The sequence below is a fragment of the Mastigoproctus giganteus genome, chromosome 10 (assembly GCF_048544385.1).
Source record: "Mastigoproctus giganteus isolate SK-2022 chromosome 10, ASM4854438v1, whole genome shotgun sequence".
Lineage (NCBI taxonomy): Eukaryota > Metazoa > Arthropoda > Arachnida > Uropygi > Thelyphonidae > Mastigoproctus > Mastigoproctus giganteus.
This window is the reverse complement of record NC_143584.1, coordinates 82,442,881-82,464,830: the sequence shown is the minus strand read 5'-3', so window position 1 is coordinate 82,464,830 and position 21,950 is coordinate 82,442,881. Positions and strand designations below refer to the sequence as shown.

Genomic DNA, 21,950 nt, shown 5'->3' with positions numbered 1-21,950 from the left:
GAGGTCAATACACCCACTATAATTCAGCACAAGCTGGGCAATACAAGAATAGTGTAGCAAAAGCTTTATTTGACAGAGTAAGATCACACTGTACCACTTCTGAAGATAAAGAGAAAGAAATTAATCGTGTCACGGCAGAACTTAGAAAGTGCGGATACCCACAGAGGATCCTGGATAGATATAGTAGAGGAGTGTCCGAGCATAGGGAGTCGTTCGTCCGGTAGCCACCGCATACATCCCCTACTATCCGGGCCTTACTGAGCATCTGGCAAGAATTTTACGGGGTTATAAGACACGCTGTGTACAGCTTCCTGGGCGGAGGCTGTGCACAGCTGTGTCTCAGGTCAAAGACCGTATACCAAAAGATCTCAGTAGCGGAGTTATTTATAGAATAGAATGCCCGGATTGTGGGGGAAACAAAACGACAGCTTAGGGATCGTCTGGGGGAACATTTAAATGCCATAAGAACCGCTGATTACAATAAGTCTGCCGTGGCCCGAACATTTTTGGGAGAAGCAGCATCAAATCTCCCTGGAGGACGCTATCATTTTGGATCGTGCACACGGATACTGGGAGCGTAAATGGCTCGAAGGTTTACGGATTGGCTCATCCAATAAGAATACCATGAACAGAGATAGCGGCATCCGTATTTATCCCATTTTTGAAGCAATTGTATTAAGTTCGGATGAACGATTTTCTTTGCCACGCACCCGAGACATTTCCGCTTCCGGTTCTGACCGTGTGCCGATTGAACCACATGGAGAAATACCACGTGTGGAGGTACCGTGAACCTGCTATTTAAGGAGATGTTGCAGGAAGTCATATTACTCTTGAAGAAGAGAGCTGACGCTCTTGAAAGCTCCAGGTTTTTAGCGCTTTTAATTTTATATTTTAGCTTATTTTATTGTAAATGATCTTTTATTACAGTTTTTAGTATTCCACAATAAACAATCATTGTAAATAATTTGTTTTTGATTTTATATTATTATTTTTATATTATTTGTAAAATTTTAGTTACAGTAAAATTTTATTCATGGTCGGTGTATGAGTTTATTTCCTAGATATCTTCTGTTAATAACTTAATCTTAGTTGCTGTTCTTACCAGTTGAACTGAATTTTCTTTATTCGTCCTTTCTCAATTTAAATTTATGCCCCCTCATGCGTGTAGTCTGGGTAAGAGGAAGAATAGCAGCAGCATAGAGCTTGCTCGATCCATTCAAAGCTGTAAACAGATCACTTTGCAGGTGCCTCGTCTCCAGATACTGTTGCAATTTGCAGAAATTGAAGCTTTCTTGATAAGACCACCCTTTTGTTCCTTTCAGTAATCACATTGCCCTACTCTACTTATTCTAGTGATTCAAATCCCTCTTAAAATGAGGCTTCCAAAACTGTATACAGTACTCAAGATGCAGCCTAATTTTTGCCTTGTACAATGGGATAATCACCTCCATATCCCTGCTAGCAAAGTACTGTTATCATTGGGCGCCTCCGTAGCCAGGTGGGAAGGAGCAGCAGTGGGTACCACACGCTTCTTGATTAGACCGGGGTTCGATCCCGTCACCACCAAATACGGAGGATGCGGAAAGGTCAAGGAATGACCACTGCATATCCCCGGAGCAATATGGCCTTAGTTGCTAATGCTCCAAAATAACAAACAAACAAAACTGTTATCATTAACAAAATCCCATGAGCTGTCCTGGCTGCCTATCTGCACTGCTCAGAGAAATTCATATAATTACTCCCGGGTCCTTTTCATTTTCCACTACTCTCGTGTTATTACACTAAGTGTAGTAACCACACAGTGGATATGTTACTTACCCATGTGCAGCTTGCATTTGTCAATGTTAAACTTCAATTCCCAATTTTCAAATCATCTGCCTAATTTTTCTACATCTTGTTGCAGCAGCAGCATACCTTCATTACTGTTGTTAACCATGCTGCCAACCTTTATATTTCTTCTGTGGCTATTAAATTCCACACCAAATTTCTCATTGTTTCTTAGCTCCCTGGCTGAGAGGGCATGGTCTTCAAAAATTAGTGCAACCCTTAACAATGTTGTGCTCATTTTCTGCTTAGACCACACTACTAAAACTTTCAACGGAAGTGTTTTTCTATGATTCTGCCATTGGAAATTCTACAACTCTTGGTCAGTTAGCTTACAAAAATTAAAACTCCAAGACCAATTTAGGCCTAGTCTTAACTTCCCAGACATAGACTGGAACTTGTGGATTGGTCATTCACACACTAGCAAGATTTTTGTGGGTTTACTGGATGATTGTCTTCTACAGCAGCATGTTAGATAGACAACAAGGAGTAACACTCTTGTTCTGATTATCAGCAGTGATTATTCATGCATTAAGAATTTAAAGATAAAGGAACCACTAGGTAGCAATGATCACAATGTACTGAGGTGGGATTTACATAAAGATGTAACTACCATCAGGGGTAAAGGGAAGGGTTTTTGCTTTCATAAAGGTGACTACAATGGTCTCAGAGATTTTTTAGGTTCTATACGGTGGAACAAACTAATGACGCTACCAACAGCAAATTCTAAATGGGAAGCATTCAAGGAAGTAATCTTGGAAGCTACTAGGCATTTTGTTCCAACTAAGAAATACTGCTCTAGGTTCAGGTCCAAATGGATGTCAGATGAACTAATGAGACTTGTGGCAGAGAAGAAAAATGCATGGGATGCACATAAATTGTCAGGCAACACAGAAGCCTATGGCAGATACAAGCTAGTCTGTAATCAAGTCACAAAGGTGCTCTTAGGAAGAAAGGCTTAAGTTCTGCAAATTACAGCTTCTGGAGACTAGGTGCCTGCGAAGCGATCTGATTGAGATGGCAAGCGAAGGCAAATTATGAAAAATCTTTGGCAAAGAATGCAAATAAAAACAGTAAAGACCTCTTTACTTATATAAACTCTAAAAGGAAGGGAATGAATGAGATCGGTCCACTTGATATCAATGGTTTGACTGTAGATGAGCATTCTCAAATAGCTGGCGAACTAAATGAGTATTTTGCATCTACATTCACACATGAGGAGTTATTCAAGGAAGAGAGGGCCAGATGTTTATGAAACTCTAACAGGGAGTTAAATGATTTTGTAATAACTGAGAGCAAAGTGGAGGAGAAATTGTTAAAGTTAAACATGAGAAAGGCACCTGGAATGGAAGGAATCTATCCTGTTATATTAAAGTAGGCAGCAAACGAAGTAAGCAAATTCTTAGCCATAATTATGAGAGCATCCTTGGACTCGGGGGAAGTCCCCACTGAATGGAGACGTGCAAGTGTATCTCCAATTCACTAAGGGTGACACAAGTAAATACAGACCTGTTCGTTTGACTTCTTTCCAGGGAAAATAATGAAGCCACTGGTTAAAGAAGCATTGCAGGAGCATATAGACAAGACTGCAGCAATAATTCAGACACAGAATGGGTTTCTCAAGGGGAAGTCTTGTCTGACCAATTTGACTGGATTCTATGAGGTAGTCACAAAGGAACTTGGTGCAAAAAATAATTTTGTTATCATATACTTGGATTTCAGGAAAGCTTTTGATACTGATGCACATGGAAGACTACTGTACAAATTGGAGCAGTGTGGCATTAACGGCAAGTTGCTACAATGGATAAAAGATTGGCTGAGTGAAAGAAGACAGAGTAGTGGTCAATGGGTACTGCTCTATGTGGACTAATGTTATTAGTGATGTCCCTCAGAGGTCAGTGTTGGGCCCATTGATTTATATATTTTTCAATGATATTGATGAAGGTATATCAAGCTTAATGTCAAAGTTTGCAGATGATACAAAGGTTGGCAGGGTTGTTATTAATAGTAATGACAGAATACAGATCCCGCAACATGATGTTGCGGGATCAACGTCATGTTGATCCCGCAACAACATTGACAAATGCAAAGTACTGCATATCGGTAGCAGTAACCCCAGAGAAATGTACCACCTATGTGGTGTTACACTCAGGGTAGTGGAGAATGAAGAGACCTTGGGGTAATTGTACAGTCAGATATTAAGTTTTCTGAGCAGTGCAGACAGGCTTCTAGGATAAGTCATGGGGTCTTGTCAATGATATACAGGAATTTTGCGAGCAAGGATAAGGAGGTGATTATCCTCTTGTATAAGTCAATGGTCAGACCACATCTTCAGTACTGCATACATGTCTGGAAGCCTCGTTTTAGGAAGGATGTAGAGTTTCTAGAACATGTACAGAGAAGGGCAACAAGACAGGTGAAGTGAACAAAAGGGTGCTCTTAGGAAGAAAGGCTTAAGTTCTGCAAATTGCAGCTTCTGGAGACTAGGCACCTGCGAGGCGATCTGATTGAGATGTATAAGGATTGAGCATGGATTGAATGGATTGAGCAAGCTTAATGCTGAGGGAATGCTTTCTCAGATTACAAACCTGAGGGGACATAGATTCAAACTGAGGAAAGACTTTGTAGAATAGATGTGCAGAAGTCTGCCTTTGGCTAGTGGGTAGTTGATTGCTGGAACAAACTCACATCTGCTGTTGTGGAAGTTGATAGCTTAAATAAATTGAAGGCAGAACTAGACAAACATTTGGAATGAATGGATCAGTGAAATGGGGAGGAGCATTTTTTTTTTTTTTTTTGGCTGATGCTGTATAAGCTTGCTTTCTTACATCATGTGCCTCTACTAATGATAATGCACAAGCTGAAAAACATGAATTTAAAATTAACTGCCTAGTCTCAATAATGCATAAGCTGAAAAACATGAATTTAAAATTAACTCTCAATCTCTTTCATCCAGTTATTGAAGTACATGCCATACATTTTTAATGGCAGCACTTCCAGTCATTATGTTCTCTCACTTCACAACATGCAAAGGCCTGGCTGGCATCCAATTGTGCCAGCCAGGCTCTTCCATGTTGGAATACTGGCTGGCATCCAATTGTTGAAGCACATGAGTTTTCAATTGACATTTTGCTAACTGTCAGTCTAAGATAATAAGGGAAATGTTATCTGAATTTCCCAAATAAGAGATGTTAAATAAACATGTCTAAGGCATTGCAAAAGTATTTTATTGGCCTGACCATTGCCTTATACAAGGGGATAATCACCTCCTTATCCCTGCTAGAAAAATTCCGATATATCATTGACAAGACACCATGAGATACTCTTGCAGACTGTCTGCACTGCTCAGAAAACTTTATATCTTACTGCACAATTAACCCCAGGTCCTTTTCATTCTCTACCACCTTGAGTGTAGTATCACACAGTTGATATGTTACTCTGGGGTTACTGCTACCCACTATATCAATCTTAAACTTGCCATTATCAGAGGTAAAAAAAAATAACTTTAAAAAATAATGGTAGGAGCACAAGTCTTTTCAAAGTCATTATCAAGTACAATTACATATAAAAGACGTTGCAAATGAACTAAATTTTGTCTAAGCACCAGATACTTGAAAATTCAACAGGGACTGGCATTCAGTGTGTTTGGAAACCCCAAAGGAGGTGATTATCCTCTTGTATAAGTCAATGGTCAGACCACATCTTCAGTACTGCATACATGTCTGGAAGCCTCGTTTTAGTCAGAGGCTTCCATGTCTGGAAGCCTCTGACTATGACAAATGCCTCCATAGCACACAAAAATTATAATTATTTAGTTTAAATAAGTATAATTTTAAAGCTTTTGCATCATGTAATTATGCTTATGTGCAAGGTAGTTTATTATATGCATCAGTAGTGGCAAATGATGCAAGTCAGAAAGCTGACACAGAATCAGCCAAAAAAAACTAACCACCTCATCTGTCCATTCACTCCAATAATTTGTTTTCTTCCTTAAATTTATTGTACTACCCACATTCATGAAAGTTTGCTCCAACAATCAACTACTCTCTGACATGAAAACAAATTCTCACACATCTGTCTCACAGCCATTCTTTTTTAGTTTCAGTTAATGTCCCCTTATGTGTGTTGTCCAAGAAAGAGTATGAACGCCATCAGCATTTAGTTTACTCAATCCATTTAATGCCTTAAACACTCCAGTCAGGTCTCCTCGTAGGTGCCTTATTTCCAAGTCCTGCAATTTGCAGAACTGAAGAATTTATTGCTACGAGTTCCTTTTTGTGTCCTTGACTAATTAATTACCCTTCTCTGCACAAGTTCAAGAGATCCATATCCTTTCTATAACAAGGTTTCCAGACCTGTATGCAGTACTCAAGATGAAATCTTACCACTGTCACAGTCTTGCACTTGGAACAGTGTCAGAAGCTTTAATGAAATCTATGTATAAGATGCCTATTCCCCTCTAACCTATGTATTGGAGGGGAACAGGCATTCTGTCTGTTATCAAACACTCAGTCTAAAGCAATAGTGGATCCAATATCTTTCTATTTCAGAAGATTTAGGAGAAGCCCAGTTGGCCTGCCTTCCTAAAATTCACTCATGCACACCTTCTCGATGGCAAGCGCTGTTACGTCACTTAGGTGGCAACGAAAGTGTAGAGTGGTTCTCTTCAAGACGCCTGGTCAGCGTGAAGAGGAAAAAGACCAAACCCTCCGGCACATGACAGAATGACAAAACGAACGGCCCTCAGTCCCCGACGGCTTTCACTTCCCCTCTTACGGCAGCGAGAGGATCAGAGTGGAAGCGCAGAGGGTGCTAAGAATCTCTGGGTACAAGCAGGCTGCTGTGCATGGAAACTGAACTTGGCCTGTTACGACCTAAGATCACTAGTCGGTGAAGACAGGATATTAGAGCTGGAAAAGGAATCAGAAAATGTGAATTGGAATATCATCAGTTTGGCTGAAACAAAAAGAAGAAATTAATCACTTATAAAAGTTTATAAAGTGGAAATCCAATGGAAACGCTGAAAGGAGCGAAGGTGCAGTTGGCTTTCTGGTCCAATAAAGATATAAAAAACAAAATTTTGGAATTCAAAAGTATATCATGAAGGGTGTCACGACTATTACTCGGGATTTCTAAGAGGTACAAGCTAAAGGTTATAATGATTTATGCACCAACATCGAGCAATGATGATGAAGAGGTTGAAGAAATGTACACAGAAATTGAGTCTTCTAGATGAGCAGAAAACCCACTACACCAGTGGTTCTCAAACTTTCTGAGCCAATGCCTCCCTTGACCTGTAAAATTTTCCCAGTGCCTCCCTTGAAGTAAAGCATCTATAATTGTGCAATTTCTTATTTTTAATATGTTAATACAATAATTATTAATACTACATGAAATAATAAGCATCTGTAGTTCTAAATTACTAACGATTATTATCAGTAAGTGATCACGCCAAAAACAATAAAAAACACAATCGCACACCACTGAAACCATATTTTCAACCATGCAGCTAATGCTATACTATGCAATCTACCTATATATGTCATACATAGTATACACTAAATTATGTATATTACATTACATCATATCAATCATAATTCATCAATCCATTTCAGCAAAATATTTTTTTTTCCAAATAAATGTTTATCTCATGTTTATATCGAAGTTAGAGTGAGATAGGTGGCGGTAAATACTTTAAAAAATAGGTTATAAAATTTAATGTTATGTTATGAAAGTTTATTTATATGTATATATTTTTTTATTTATATATGTTATGTTATGAAAATTACATTTCTGTTAAACTTTTCGCACCTCCCAGTTTGGAAATCGCTGCACTACACTATCATTATGGGGGACTTCAATGCTAAGGTTGGAAAGAGACAAAACAGCGCAGAAAGTGGAACTAATGGAAATTTTGGAATTGGTGAAAGAAATTAAAAAGGTGAAAGACTTATGGAATTTGCAGAATCTCAAGAATTGTCAGTAATGAACACTTTTTTCAAGAAAAGGGTGAACAGAAAGTCGACATGGAAGAGCCCAAATGGATTAACAACTAATGAAATCAACTTCAACCTCACTAACAGAAGATATATTGTGAATGAAGTTACCGTCCTGAACAAGGCAAATGCTGGAAGTGATTACAGAATGGTAAGATGCACACTTGATATAGATGTAAGAAAAGAAAGGAAAAAAATTGACTTGATTAAATAATACGAAGGTCTTTGAAACAATAGAAGAGGAGAAAAAGCAGTATGTACTGGAACTTAAGAACAAGTTTGAGCTTCTGCAGACTGCTCAGGACCAAGATATTAACAAGGAATATTACAACTTTCTGAAAGTGATAAAGCCTGAGAAACCTATTGATAAAAATATATCCAAAGAAGAAAAAAATTTGTCATGATGAACTGAAGACGACAAATAAAGAGCAAGATAAACACTGACAAGGAGAAAATTGAGTATACTGAGTTATGCAAAGCCATTAGAAAGAGACTCAGAGAAGATATAAGAAGATTTAACACAAGAAAAGTAGAACAATCATTAAGGGAAAACGAAGGACTTAAATCGGCAGCCATGAGCAGTAATACAGAAAGACAAATGATACTGAAACTGAAGAATAGCGATGGTATACTTAAAAATAACAGAGAAGGCATAATTCAAATAACAGAAGACTACTATACAGAATTATACAAGGAGCGATGGAATGATGCCAGCAGTGGGGAAGATGGATCGCAAATTAATAATATATACGACATACCAGATATTCTTCCTGATGAGGTAGAACATACATTGAAGAATCAGAAAGCCTCGAGGGGAATATGAAGTTACTGTAGATTTGTTAAATTTGGGAGGAAGACACATGACACAGAAACTGGCAAGAATCTTCACAAAATGCATTAGAAAAGGTGTGACGCCAAAGGAGTAGAATAATGCAATCATAGTTTTGCTGAATAAGAGAGATAAATCAGAAATTGGAAATTATAGAACAATTAGCTTGTTATCTCACATCTACAAGTTGTTCACAAGGGTCATTACTAACAGATTAGAAAGAATACTTGATGAGAATCAAGTGAAAAAGCATGGTGGCTTTAGGACAGGATTCTCAACTATGGATCATCTTAGCATTAGCATTAGTAGAGGCATATGATGCAAGAAAGCAAGCTTATTCAGCATCAGCCAAAAAAAAAAAAAAAAAACCCTCTCCCATTTCACCCCTCCGTTCATTCGAAATACCTGTCCAGTTCAGCTTTAAATTTGTTTAGGCTATCAACTTCAACAACAAGTGATGGAAGTCGGTTCCACCAACCAACCACCCGCTGGCCAAAGGCAAATTTCCGCACATCTATCCGACATCCGTCCTTCCTCAATTTGAATTTATGCCCTCTGAGGTGATTATTCTGAGAAAGATGAAGAATCCCATTGGCATTGAGCATGCTCAAACCATTCAAAGCCTTATACACCTCTATAAGATCACCTCGCCGGTGCCTAGTCTCCAGACTCTGTAATTTGCAAAACTTAAGCCATTCTTCGTAAGAGCAACCCTTTCTTCCATTCACTAATCTTGTTGCCCTTCTCTGTACCCGTTCCAGCAGCTCTACATCCTTCTTGAAATGAGGCCTCCAGACCTGTATACAGTACTCAAGATGTGGCCTAACCATTGCCTTATACAAGGGAATAATCACCTCCTTATCCCTGCTAGAAAAATTCCTGTATATCATTGACAAGACACCATGAGCTACTCTTGCAGCTCGTCTGCACTGCTCAGAGAACTTCATATCTGCCTGCACAATTACCCCCAGGTCCTTTTCATTCTCCACCACTGTCAGTGTAGTACCGCAGAGTTGATACATTGCTCTGGGGTTACTGTTACCCATATGTAGTACTTTACATTTGTCAATGTTAAACTTCATTTGCCACCTCTCAGCCCATCTGTTCAACCTTTCCAGATCCTGTTGCAGCAGCATAGCGTCAGTAGTGTCCTTAACGACCCTGCCAACCTTTGTATCATCTGCAAACTTAGACATTAAACTTGATATCCCATCATCAATATCATTCATAAACACCGAAAACAACAATGGACCCAACACTGAACCTTGAGGAACTCCACTAATAACATTAGTCCACGTTGAGCAGTGTCCATTGATTACCACTCTCTGTCTTCTGCCACTCAACCATCCCCTTATCCATAGCAGCAATTTGCCTCCAATGCCACACTGCTCCAATTTGTGCAGCAGTCTTCCATGTGCAACAGTATCAGAAGCCTTTCTAAGATCCAAATATATAATATCAAAGTTATTCCCTGCATCCAGTTCTTTTGTGACTACATCATAGTATCCAATCAAATTGGTCAGGCAAGACCTGCCCTTAACAAAACCAAGAAAACAAATGAATATAAAAACACCATTATGCCTGGCATTTGTAGACTATGAAAAGGCATTTGACTCCATACAACAAAAGGCAATGTTTCGTGCACTGGAAAGACAAGGCATAGATATCCCAAAATCATGATTTTAAAGAAAATGTATGAGAATGCTACCTCCTTTATTGGACTAGAAAAAGACAGTAGCAAATTTAAAATTGAGAAAGGAGTTCAACAAGGAGATATAATAACTCCGGAGTTCTTTACAGCTGCCCTTGAGAAAGCTTTCAGAAGATTATACTGGTCGAAGGAAGGAGTCAATGTGAATGGAGAGTACCTAAACCATTTACCATTTCCAAATGACATAGGGGTCATACGCCACGATCCCAAAGAATTAGAGGAAAATCTTAATCAGTTAGTAAGGATTTTGGACTAAAGATAAATATGGCTAAAACAAAAGTAATGATGAACAAGTATGCCACAGAAAGGGATATAATGATTGAAGGAACAGTAATTGAAAAGGTGGAGTCATATGCTTATCTGGGACAAGTCATTAGCTGTATTAATGATAAATGGCTGGAAGTCAAGAGAAGAATAAATTTTGGATGGATAACATTCAGGAAATATAGTCCCATACTGAGGAGCAATATTCCAATTTGTCTGAAACATAAAATAATGAAGCAGTGTATACTCCCCACCATGATGTATGGAAGTGAAACTTTGGCACTCACCAAAAGAAAGGAAGAGAAGCTGAGAACTACACAGCGAAGAATGGAATGAATTATATTGGGAATCGGACTGTTAGATAAGAAGAGAAACACATGGATTAGGCAGCAAACTTAAGTAAAGGACATTCTTATCAAAACTAAAGAACTAAATGGTCTTGGGCAGGACACATAGCTTGAAGACATGATGACAGATGGACTAATAACAGAATGGTACTCAAGAGGAGTCAGAAGGAAACCTGGAAGCCAATGATGGAGATGGGCAGCTTAAGATGCCAAAATTATTTTTTTTATACCCAGCCTTTATTACTGCACCAAGTGGCCAGATAAGGTCTCAGCTGAACGTAGAGCTTGAAGAGCAGGGTAGATGCCCTTGAAGGACTTTAAATTGGGGGAATTAACAAGCTCACAAGTGGCCACATCAATGCCAGAGCTTGATCACAGTGCAACACAGCAGCAATCCCCAAGGCAGAATGCCCTATTCCCACAGAATCTAGTTGTTGTCGGTGACTCTATTGGCAGGGAAAAGGGAATATCTTGTGCAAAAAGGATAGGTTGAACAGGACCAGGGTAGGACAGATGGGGCAAAAGTTGATGACACTGTAGAGCACATATCATCTTTTAAGGGCACAATAGGTGATATTGTCGCACACATTGGCACTAATGACATTAAGAGCAAGAGAATGGCAGAATTACTTAACAAGTACAGGTCAATGTTAAAAAAGAGCCGCAAATCCAGAATTTAAAACAAATACACCAACCGTTTAATTATAATGGTTTAATACTAGAAACTAAAATGTACCAAACGATACTACACTGTAAAATGATATATGCAAAAGACTGATTTACAAAATAAATATACAATGAAACTTTAATATACAATAAAATATAAATAAAATACTTAAAATACAATAAAGATAAAAGCGATAAAACATTGACTGAAGCTTTCGGAGGCTTCCGCCGCCTTTCTCAACAACAATGATGTTTAAGCAACACATCCTTAAGTAACAGGCTCACAGCACACGTGGTTGACCAGGCGCATGCTCAATATTTCTTCCATACGATCCAGAACCGGAAGCGGCTCGGGAGCGTGGAAATATAAAACGCTCGTCTTTTTCCAGGACCACAGCTTCTAGTAGGAGGTGAAATCGAACACCCCTGTCCCTATTCATACTATTGTTCTCAGACGAGCCTATCCACAAACTCTCTAGCCACTTATGGTCCCAGAACCTATGCGCCCAGTCAAGGATGACTGCATTCACCAGGGATACCTGATGATGTTTCTCCCAATAATGCTCAGCAATGGCGGACTTATTGAACTCTGCGGTCTGTAATAGCTCGCATGTGCTCCCCTAGACGGTCCTTTAGTCGCCGTCCTGTCTTCCCCACATAACATTCCCCACAGTCTGGGCATTCGATCTCATATAACTTTAGAGACCTTTTTGAAGATAAAGAGCCGCAAGTTAGGGTTAAATTTGAAAATGTCTAAATTCTAAGAGACAATAGGAGGGAGTATATCATGAGAGTGTTGTCAATCAAATCAGCCCTGGAGAGATTGCGCAAGGCTTGTGAGGTAGAATTTTTCTTCACATGGTCTGTGCTTGTTTGCAGGAGAGACTGCTTCTTCAGGGATGGGATACACTTAAATAGAAAGGATGCAAGAATACTTGCTGAGGCCATCAAGGCAGTGTTAGGTGAGTCGGAAAACTGCTAGCTTGGGGGGATACATGGACTGATATATTAACAGTAGCCAAGGCAGAGGTGAAAGTGACTCTTGCACTGCTTTTATTGAAATGAGCAGCAGCCTGGAAAGCAAGATGCATGGGCAGAGTTAGGGTAGCTAAGAATAAGAACAGGTGCATGTATACTTGCGTGTACACCAATGCTAGCAGTTTAGTTAAAAAATTTTATGAATTTGTGGTGCTGCTCAAGACATCAAAAGCAGATATTGTTGAGATAACATAAACATGGTGCTCCACAGATATTAGGAATGCAGAATTGGAATTTGGGGAGTACAACGTGGATAGGAATGGAGGAGAGCTTGTGCTATTAGTTAAGAATCTAAATCTGAGGAAGTGCATCCAGTTGACATGATTGGACAGTGCAGTGGTGAGTCAGTTTTGCATGACATATGCACTGGGAAAGCAAAATTGAGAATAGGACTGTATTGTAGGCCTAATGACTCTGAGTACAATGAACAACTCTACAGAGAAATAGGTCAGGGTAGTAAATCAGATTGTCTTATAATGGGGGATTTTAACTTCCCAGATATTCACAAATGTCAATAAGTCAGCCTTTAATTGAAATCATTAGAAGAATCTACAAGAAAAATACATGCTGTATAAAAATTGGCACAAAAATATCAAGAAAATCTAGGACTTCCAAAGGACTACTTCAAGGGTGCTGCTGCTTTTTTTTTTTTTTTTTTTTTTTTTAATGAAAACCCCAAACACAAGAGGTATTATAACCTATAGTACTTAGTACCATGCTTGGGTTGAAGGTTGAGAAGATTAAACAAGATATTTGTTGACATTAGACTTGAACTTCTGTAGACTGTAGACTAATTTTCAGGAAATACACAAATTCCACAAAACGGAAGTTGAATGAATAAACAAGGAAGATGAAAAGCTGGTTCTGTGAGTTTGAAGTCGGACAGTAAATGGATGTTGGCTGATGGCAGAATGTGTTTGGACTATTTTGAAAGAGAGAGAGAGAGCGGGAATTATAGAAGCCAATTCAGAAGAATTATCTGAATATGGAATTATTGGAATTCTCTGGAATTATCTGTAGAAAATGTATGCAGCAGAAACAGTACATCTATGAGACAGCGAGTGCAGAGACAGTTAAAGATGAGTAATTAATTAACCTAATTGTCTGCTTCTGAATGGAATCTAGAAACCTGAGAGAGGTTTTGGGGCACCACCCCAGATGTGGGAACAATATTCCATGGTAGGGCGCATTTGCAATTTGTACAGAGTGAACAGCTGTTTGGAAGAAAAGTAATGCCAAGAGCGAAAGAGAAAACCAAGATGCAGAGGAAGCAATATTTGTAATGTGCTTGTGCCAAGAGAGATTAGAAGTCAGGGTAATCCACAAAAGAGATATATCAACTTGACTAGAAATCGAAGAGTCACCAAAGATAAGCATAGGAATCCTTTTTGCACGATTTAAGACATGACTGAGTTTTAAAAGGATGGAAATCAACTAAGTTGTCTTAGCCCCACTGGAAAATTACCGGGAGATCTGCATTTAAGGAATTGGTAGCGGATATTCGAGAAGTTGAAACTGATTGAGCAGGGTAAGGTTTCTCAAAATGGAAAGTGGAATGCAATTTGCTATCATCGGCAAAACTATGGATAGGACTGCCAGTCAATGGAAGAAGATCATTAATATACAGGAGGAAGAAGAGTGGGGTAAAGAATTGAACCTTGGGGGACACCAGCATTAGTGGAGAAGTTAGAAGATAGAGAGCCATCTACCTTCATCCTCAGTGAGCGATCAGTGAGAAAACTGGATAACTAATTACAAAAAACAGTTGGCAAACAATAAGTTGGAAGCTTGTTGAGAAGACTTTTATACCAAACACAATCAAGAGCCTTTGAGATGTCAAGAGCAACTGCTTGGATTTCACCGAACTTTTCCATTCAATTTGTCCATAAATGGGTAACATAAGCCACAATATCAACAGTGGATTGATACTGATGGAATCCACACTGGCGATCGTTGATCAGATGGAAGGTTTCTAGGTAGTTTAAGAGTTGGCAGTTAATTGATTTCTCCATTACTTTAGAAAGAGTAGAAGTAATTGCAATGGGACGATAATTGGATGAGAGAGATTTGTCACACTTTTTAGGAACTGGCTGGATAAGAGCAAATTTCCAAGCAGAAGGAAAAAGAATGTGAAAAAAGAAGGCAAAGAACAGGAGTAAGTTCAAGAGCACAGTTTTAAGAATAAATATAGAAATACCATCAGGACCTGGAGCTTTCTTAGCATCAAGATTTGTCAAAATCCTTCTGACAACCTTTTGGCAGAAGACCACAGGAAGCATTGAATGGAGCGTGTTTGAATGGTGGGAGGTGCTTTACCAAGATCATTAATACACGAGTTGGAACAAAAATGGGATGCTAGCAGGACAGCTTTATCTTTGAACGAAGTGACAACAGAACCACCTCGTTTTGACAGAGGTGGGAGCACAGATGGGCAAAAATTGCAGCCAATAGCTTTGCCAAGAGACCAGAATTCTACCATTAGGGCTAGAAGCAAGTTTTCTACTCTTAGCCTGTTCAAAATCTAGTTTGACTGATTAATAACTGCTTAACAATTGTTGCGAGCTTTGATGAAGGCAGAAAATGAAACTGAAGAATTGGAAACAAGCCAATTATGATATGCAACATTCTTCTCCTGAACGGCCTTAGCACATTTATTGTAAAACCAAGATTTGGATAAAGGAAGAGATTTTAAAGTGGAGTGTGGGATAAAGGAGTCCATTCCAGAAGAATAATTTCACTGACATGATCTGAGCAAATGTTGACATCAGAAGTTTTTAAACAGTGATCTGACCAAGGAAAAGAAGAAAAGAAATCTTGCAGGTCATCCCATTTTGCATTCTTGTAATGCCAAACAAATGAGGTTGGGAATAGCCATGAGAAAAGGCTCCATTGGAAAAGAGACAATCACCAAGTTTTGATCTCAGGTGGCTAAAGGACCACTCACTTCAACCGTGTACATAGAAGGGTTGTGGCCGACCGGGCTAGCCGAGTGGGTAAAGTACCTGCCCGGCAACCCAAAGGTCGCGGGTTCGATTCCCGCCTCGGGCTTGGATCAAAGTACTGCAAAAACCTTGGGAGGTGCAATATGGCCACAGAAGCCGATGCGCCAACAACTACCAAATCAAAAAAAAAAAAAAAAAAGAAGGGTTGTTTGTAAGAAAAAGATCAAGCGTGTTTGCTGTATGGTTAGAACTGTCCGGTATTTTTGTAGGTAAACAAACAATCTGTGTAAGGTCATTAGTAATTGCAAAAGCCTCAGCATCTCAACCAGCTGGGTCGGTGTGACTAGAAAATGGAAGCCAGCTAGAGTTGTGAACATTAAAATCACCAAGGAAAATTACCTCACTGTTAGCAAAGTTGGACTGCAGAAAGTCAAGTTGCAAAGAAAGGTAGTCAAAGAGCTCCAAGTGATTAGTGGAGTTGGGCCAACGGTAGAGACAACATATGAACTTTACACGATGAGGTAGAGAGATTTAAGCCAGAAAAGATCAAAAAGAGGAGATTCCAAATTACCAAGTCTCTGACAGGGAATATCAGAACAGACATATGCACAAGTACCACCTTTGAGGCAAAAGGAATCGTACAGCGAATAATTTGGGCATCTGAGATGAGCAGTAGTTGAATCAACCGATAACTGAGATTCTGTCAGAAAAAGTACATGGGATTTGGCAGACTGTAAGTGGAAATGGACATTGCTGAGATTAGAATTGAGACCACATATATCTGTGAAATGAATTAGGAAATGTTTGGGAGGTTTAGATCTTTTTGCAGATAAGCTTACTCTATTAATTTGACAATTCATGGTGTATTCAATAGTAAGAAAAAGTGTGGGGGGGGGGTGGCATGCTGCATGAAGTAATGAAATTTTTGGATATGCCATACACATGGTAAGAATATATCCAGATCCTTGACATAACGTGGCCTCGACAATGCCCCCCCCCCCGCATACACACTACTCGGACTCTCTCTCCAGTCACTGTCAGGCAGAGTAGAGGTAGCAAGATTATACACTAGCTGATCTGGAAGTCTCCTAAACAGTTACCAATAGGTTCAGTCCGGTGTACTACCTAGCGGCTGGCCTGCGAACACCATTTTAGAGCTGTACCCTCAAAAAGTAAGGAAGATTGGACCATGCCATGATGTCCATCGTAACCTCAAAAGTCATTAATCATAGTGCATGATGGAAGAGATGGGGAAGGATTGATCGGAACTTAGCTCTGGAGACTAAACAAGGGTTTCACCACTTCAAGCCTCCAATAAGGAAAGTGGTGGTATTGCACTGGTTGATGAGAGTCATATACCACCTAGTACTGCCTGGTAACACAGAGGGGCGGCATTCTTGCATGTAGTGTGGACGCCACACCTAGACCCCTTCGACCCCACAAGGTGACCACTCAGGTGTGAACTGGGTGGTCACCCACAGTATGCTTGTGTATGGGGGTTATACTGAGGATTACTAACAGTCCCACCATCTTGAAGGTGCAAGCAGAGGATTTGCCTGTCACAGACCATCCGGACTTCAACGAAATTGAGTCCACTTGACTTGAATGTCACCCGAATATCAGTTCCATCAGCATTTTAATTCTGTACTTGCTACCTGGGAAAGTACTTCAGAATAAGACATTCATGAAGAATGTCTGTGACAACCTCAAGGTTTTTCACCTATTTTGTTTAAGCTGTACCTGGAAGTTGTTCTAAGACCATGGTCACAGAAGTGCAGTTCAATGGGTGTTCCCCTTGGTCAAAATAAGTTCCTTTACAATCTGCTGTTTGCAGACGACGAAGTTGTGGCAGTACAGGAAGATGATGATGTAAACTACATGGGCAGAAAGTTACTAAAGGAAGGAAAACATGGAGACTGACAGTTTTTAATAAGCCAGAGTACATGAATAAAAGTGGAGAGATTCTGGATTTGGATGGAATACAGGTGAAAATTGTACAGCAATTTAAATACCTGGGTGCAATTCTCCAGCCTGATGGATCATCTGCACAGGAAATTGAGAGAAGACTGGGTGAAGGTAGAAAGATCATAGGAATACTTAACTCTGTGCTATGGAATAAAAATATTATTAACAAAACTAAACATCAAATATATAATGCAACATTACAAAGTGTTTTATTATGTGGATGTGAGATTTGGACCGTAAATGAAAGACAAAATATACAACTGGCTGTTGAGATGGAGTTTTGGCAAAGATCGGCAAGAAAGTCTAGGACTAAAAAGTTAGAAATGACGCGTGATAAAGAATATAATGGATGTCCAAAAAAACCATCATTAATAAAATAGAAGAGAAAAGATTGGAGTGGTTTGGTATGTTAATTGAATTCATGTAAAGAGAATGGAGGACAACAGATTGCCCAGAGGAGCCATGGAATGGATGACGTGGAGAAGGAAAAAGAGAGGAAGACCAAGAAGGATGTGGATAGAGGGTGTGAGAGCAGCCATTAATAGAAGAGGACTGGTGGATGGAGATTCGAAAGATAGAATAAACGGAAAAAAAAGAATAAAGGAATGACTTTTCGACGTTAGATTGAGGAGAACTGTTGTAATAACGGAATAAATCCTAAGAAGATATTGACTGGAACTTGTCTGTTGGTCGCTCCCCCCCCCCTCACTAGCAAGATTTTTGTAGATTTATTGGAGGATTGTTTTCTACAGCAACATGTTCAAGATGCAAACAGTTGGAGTAATACTCTTGGTCTGATTATCAGTAGTGATTCTTCATGCATTAGGAAACTACAGATAAAGGAACCACTAGGTGGCAGAAATCACAGTGTGCTAATGTGGGATTTACAAAAATATGTAACTACCATCAGGGGTAAAGGGAAGGGTTTTTGTTTTCGTAAAAGTGACTACGGGGATCTTAGACAGTTTTTAAATTCTATACAGTGGGACCAGCTGATGTGTTACCAATGGCAAATTCTAAATGGGAAGTATTCAAAGCATTAATCTTGGAAGCTACTAGGCCTTTCATACCAACTAAGGAATATTGTTGAAGGCCTAAATGGAAGTCAGATGAACTAACAAGACTCTGTTAAAGTTAAACAATTTCTCCTCCACTTTGCTCAGTTATTACGAAATCATTAAGCTCCCTGTTAGTTTAATAAGCTTCCTTTACTTTCCTAAAGAATTCCACATGTGTGAATGTAGATGCAAAATACTCACTCAGTTTGTCAGCTATCTGAGCAGGATCATCAACAGTTGAACCATCAATATCAAGTGGACCAATCTGATTCATCCCATTCCATCTAGAATTTACATAAGTAAAAAAGTCCTTGCTGTTTTTCCTTAGCATCCAAAATTTTGGCCAAAGATTTCTCAAAATTAGCTTTCGCTTGCCCAATCTCCTTTGTGACTTGATTACAGATTAACTTATACCTGCCCATACTTTTCTGTGTCGCCTGATAATTTATATGCATCTCATGCATTTTTCCTTCTCTGCCACGTGTGTCATTAGTTCATCTGACATCCATTTAGGCCTAAACCTTGAACAATATTTCTTAATCGGTATGAAAAGCCTAGTAGAGTCCATGATGAATTCCTAGAATGCTTCCCATTTAGAATTTGCTGTTGGTAACATCATCAGTTCTTCCCACTGTACAGAATTTAAAAACTGTCTGAGATCTCTGTAATGATATTGATGAAGGTGTATCAGAGTTAATGTCTAAGTTTGCACATGATACAAAAGTTGGAAGGGTTATTAATAATAATACTAATGACAGTATGCTACTGCAACAGGATCTAGAAAAGTTGAACAGATGGGCTGAGAGGTAGTGACTGAAGTTTAAAATTGACAAATGTAAAGTACTGAATATGAGTAGCAGTAACCCCAGAGTAATGTATCAATTGTCTGGTACTACACTCAGAGTAGTAGAGAATGAAAAAGACCTGGGGATAATTGTGCAGTCAGATATGAAGTTTTCTGAACAGTGCAGACAGTCTGCAAGAGCAGCTCATGGTGTCTTGTCAATGATATACAGGAATTTTTCTAGCAGGAATAAGGAGGTGATTATCCCCTAAGGCAATAGTCAGGCCACACCTTAAGTACTGTATACAGGTCTGGAGGCCTCATTTTAAGAGGGATGTAGAGCTGTTGGAACGAGTGCAGAGAGGGGCAACAAGATTAGTGAATGGAACAAAGGGTTGCTCTTAAGAAGAAAGGCTTAAGTTTTGCAAATTACAGTGTCTGGAGACTAGACACCTGTGAGGTGATCTGATAGAGGTGTATAAAGCCTTAATTGATAAAAGCATGCTCAATGCTGATGGGAATCTTCCTCTTGTTCAGAATAATCACCTGAGAGGGCATAAATTCAAATTGAGGAAAGACAGTTGTAGGATAGATGTGGAAAGAATTTGCTTTTTTTTTTTTGGCTGATGCTATATAAGCTTGCTTTCTTGTATCATGTGCCTCTGCTAATGCTAATATCCATGGCAATTGCCATATAACATTTCTGTCAAGAGAATCCTCCATTACTTCTTTAACCAGTGACTCTATTAGTTTTCCTGCCACAAAAATCAAGCTAAGCTAACAGATCTGTAATTCACACTTCGATCCCTGTCTGTGAATAGCAGAGGTATTTGCATATCTCGAATATATCAATCCAAGTATGTATTAATAATTATGGTCAAAGGTTTACTTACCTCTTTTGTTGCTTATTTTGATATAACTGTAATAGACTCCTTCACCCCAGGTGCCTTATGCAAATTATTTATTCATTTTTTCAGAAACTTAAACAGAATCATCAATAGTTATCCCATTCATATCTGATGGATAAATGTGGTTTATATACAGGGTCCTGAGTTGGATATCATCATTCTTCTCTTTCTTGGTAATTCCTTTCTACTTCTGACTCACTCTCTCCCTCTGGGAGTAACTTGGAATTTTTTTTTTTTTTTTTTTTGGCTAGTGCATCATAAGGCTTCTTTGCACCACGTGGCTAATAATAATTATATAGTGTTCACATAAGCAATGCAAAGAATAATTTTTGATAATTGATATTTTAAATAATTTTAATAATTTGAGCCATAACGACGTTTTAAATATACCTACCACCTCCTGACTCTTCATTATCTACAAGACTCAGATTTGCAGAATCACTGTTGACAATATAGCTGGAACTCTCTAGTACTGCATGTAGTTTTAGTCGACTTGGACGTATTATAATATCATCATTTAAATTTTTTTCTTCCTCTTCGGAGTATTCTATAAATTTTGGGGTTGGTTCGTGCTGACCCATCTTATTTTCAGTACATATAAAATATAAAACTTGTCAGTAACCAAGCTAATTTTATTCAACTATATATATAGGGGGGGGTTTATAATTTTTTTAATGACACTTTCGATTATAATAAGTGATTTGCACAACTCCTACCAATTGTTTCACATCAGACCCACATAAAATATTCTTAACACATAACTCAAAGGTTTTACTTTACTTCATATGCATATACACACGCATAGCAGCAACATCCTCCCTCGACAGGTCTCTGAACTTTAAAAGCTTGATATCACATGAGATTTCATCTTAGAGATAGTAAATCGCTCTGTAGTATTGATATGCATTTGGCTGACAACAGTGCGTGGACAAAATTTCTTTCACTACCTGATATCCCGTTACATATCTATTTTGCCTAGTTTTCAGTGACACTTCTAATTAAAAATTAGAAGGCACTGGGATCTATCTCCCTTATTTTTAGTTTATTTTAATCCTTTTTTTTTTTTTTTTTTTTTTGTCATAATTTGGGCACTTTGTGGATTTGAAATTAAAATCGTACTAGGTATTACAGTTTGGATTTCATGATTTGCGAATTGCATAATCAACTGCTTTATTCTTATTAGAAAGTTGTTCCCTTATTCAGGAACGCAGCTTGCCTATTAGGCGCCTTTGTGCAAAGTCTAAAGGCGGAAACACACTACTATCACTTCACTTGTATGCATCCATACAGAGTAATACTCTGTGTATACGTCATTTTGTGGGGGAAGCTATATTTTGCATTTAGTTTATTGCTCGGAGACGCACTGTTATCATTGGTTGGCTGCACAGAGTAGTAAGATACTCTGTGATTGGCTGTATTCACAGTTAACACGTCGGGCCGAACACATTTTTTCAGGAGCACAGATATATCTGTTCGAACAGAAATTTCGTTACGTGTGACCGCATGACAAGAGGTAAATGGAGCAAATGGTAATAGAAAAATAAATTACAAGTAAATAATCTGTTTTAAGCGCACAAGTAAGAATATTCTAAATCCGAGAGGGCGATTCTCCAACGCA

The 21,950-nt window shown here is 38.8% G+C and overlaps 1 protein-coding gene across 1 annotated transcript in view; it reads right to left on the bottom strand.

The window, feature by feature from the left end:
• The window catches only part of LOC150079123 (sodium-coupled neutral amino acid transporter 7-like), a 183,836-nt gene extending 162,462 nt beyond the window's left edge, over positions 1-21,374 (bottom strand). The window contains exon 1 of the mRNA XM_090382961.1: positions 20,727-21,374. Within this exon, the coding sequence (XP_090239087.1) occupies positions 20,727-20,913 (187 nt within the window). The 5' untranslated portion in view covers positions 20,914-21,374. The remainder of the gene's footprint in view (positions 1-20,726) is intronic.
• Between the last annotated feature and the right edge of the window lie 576 nt (positions 21,375-21,950).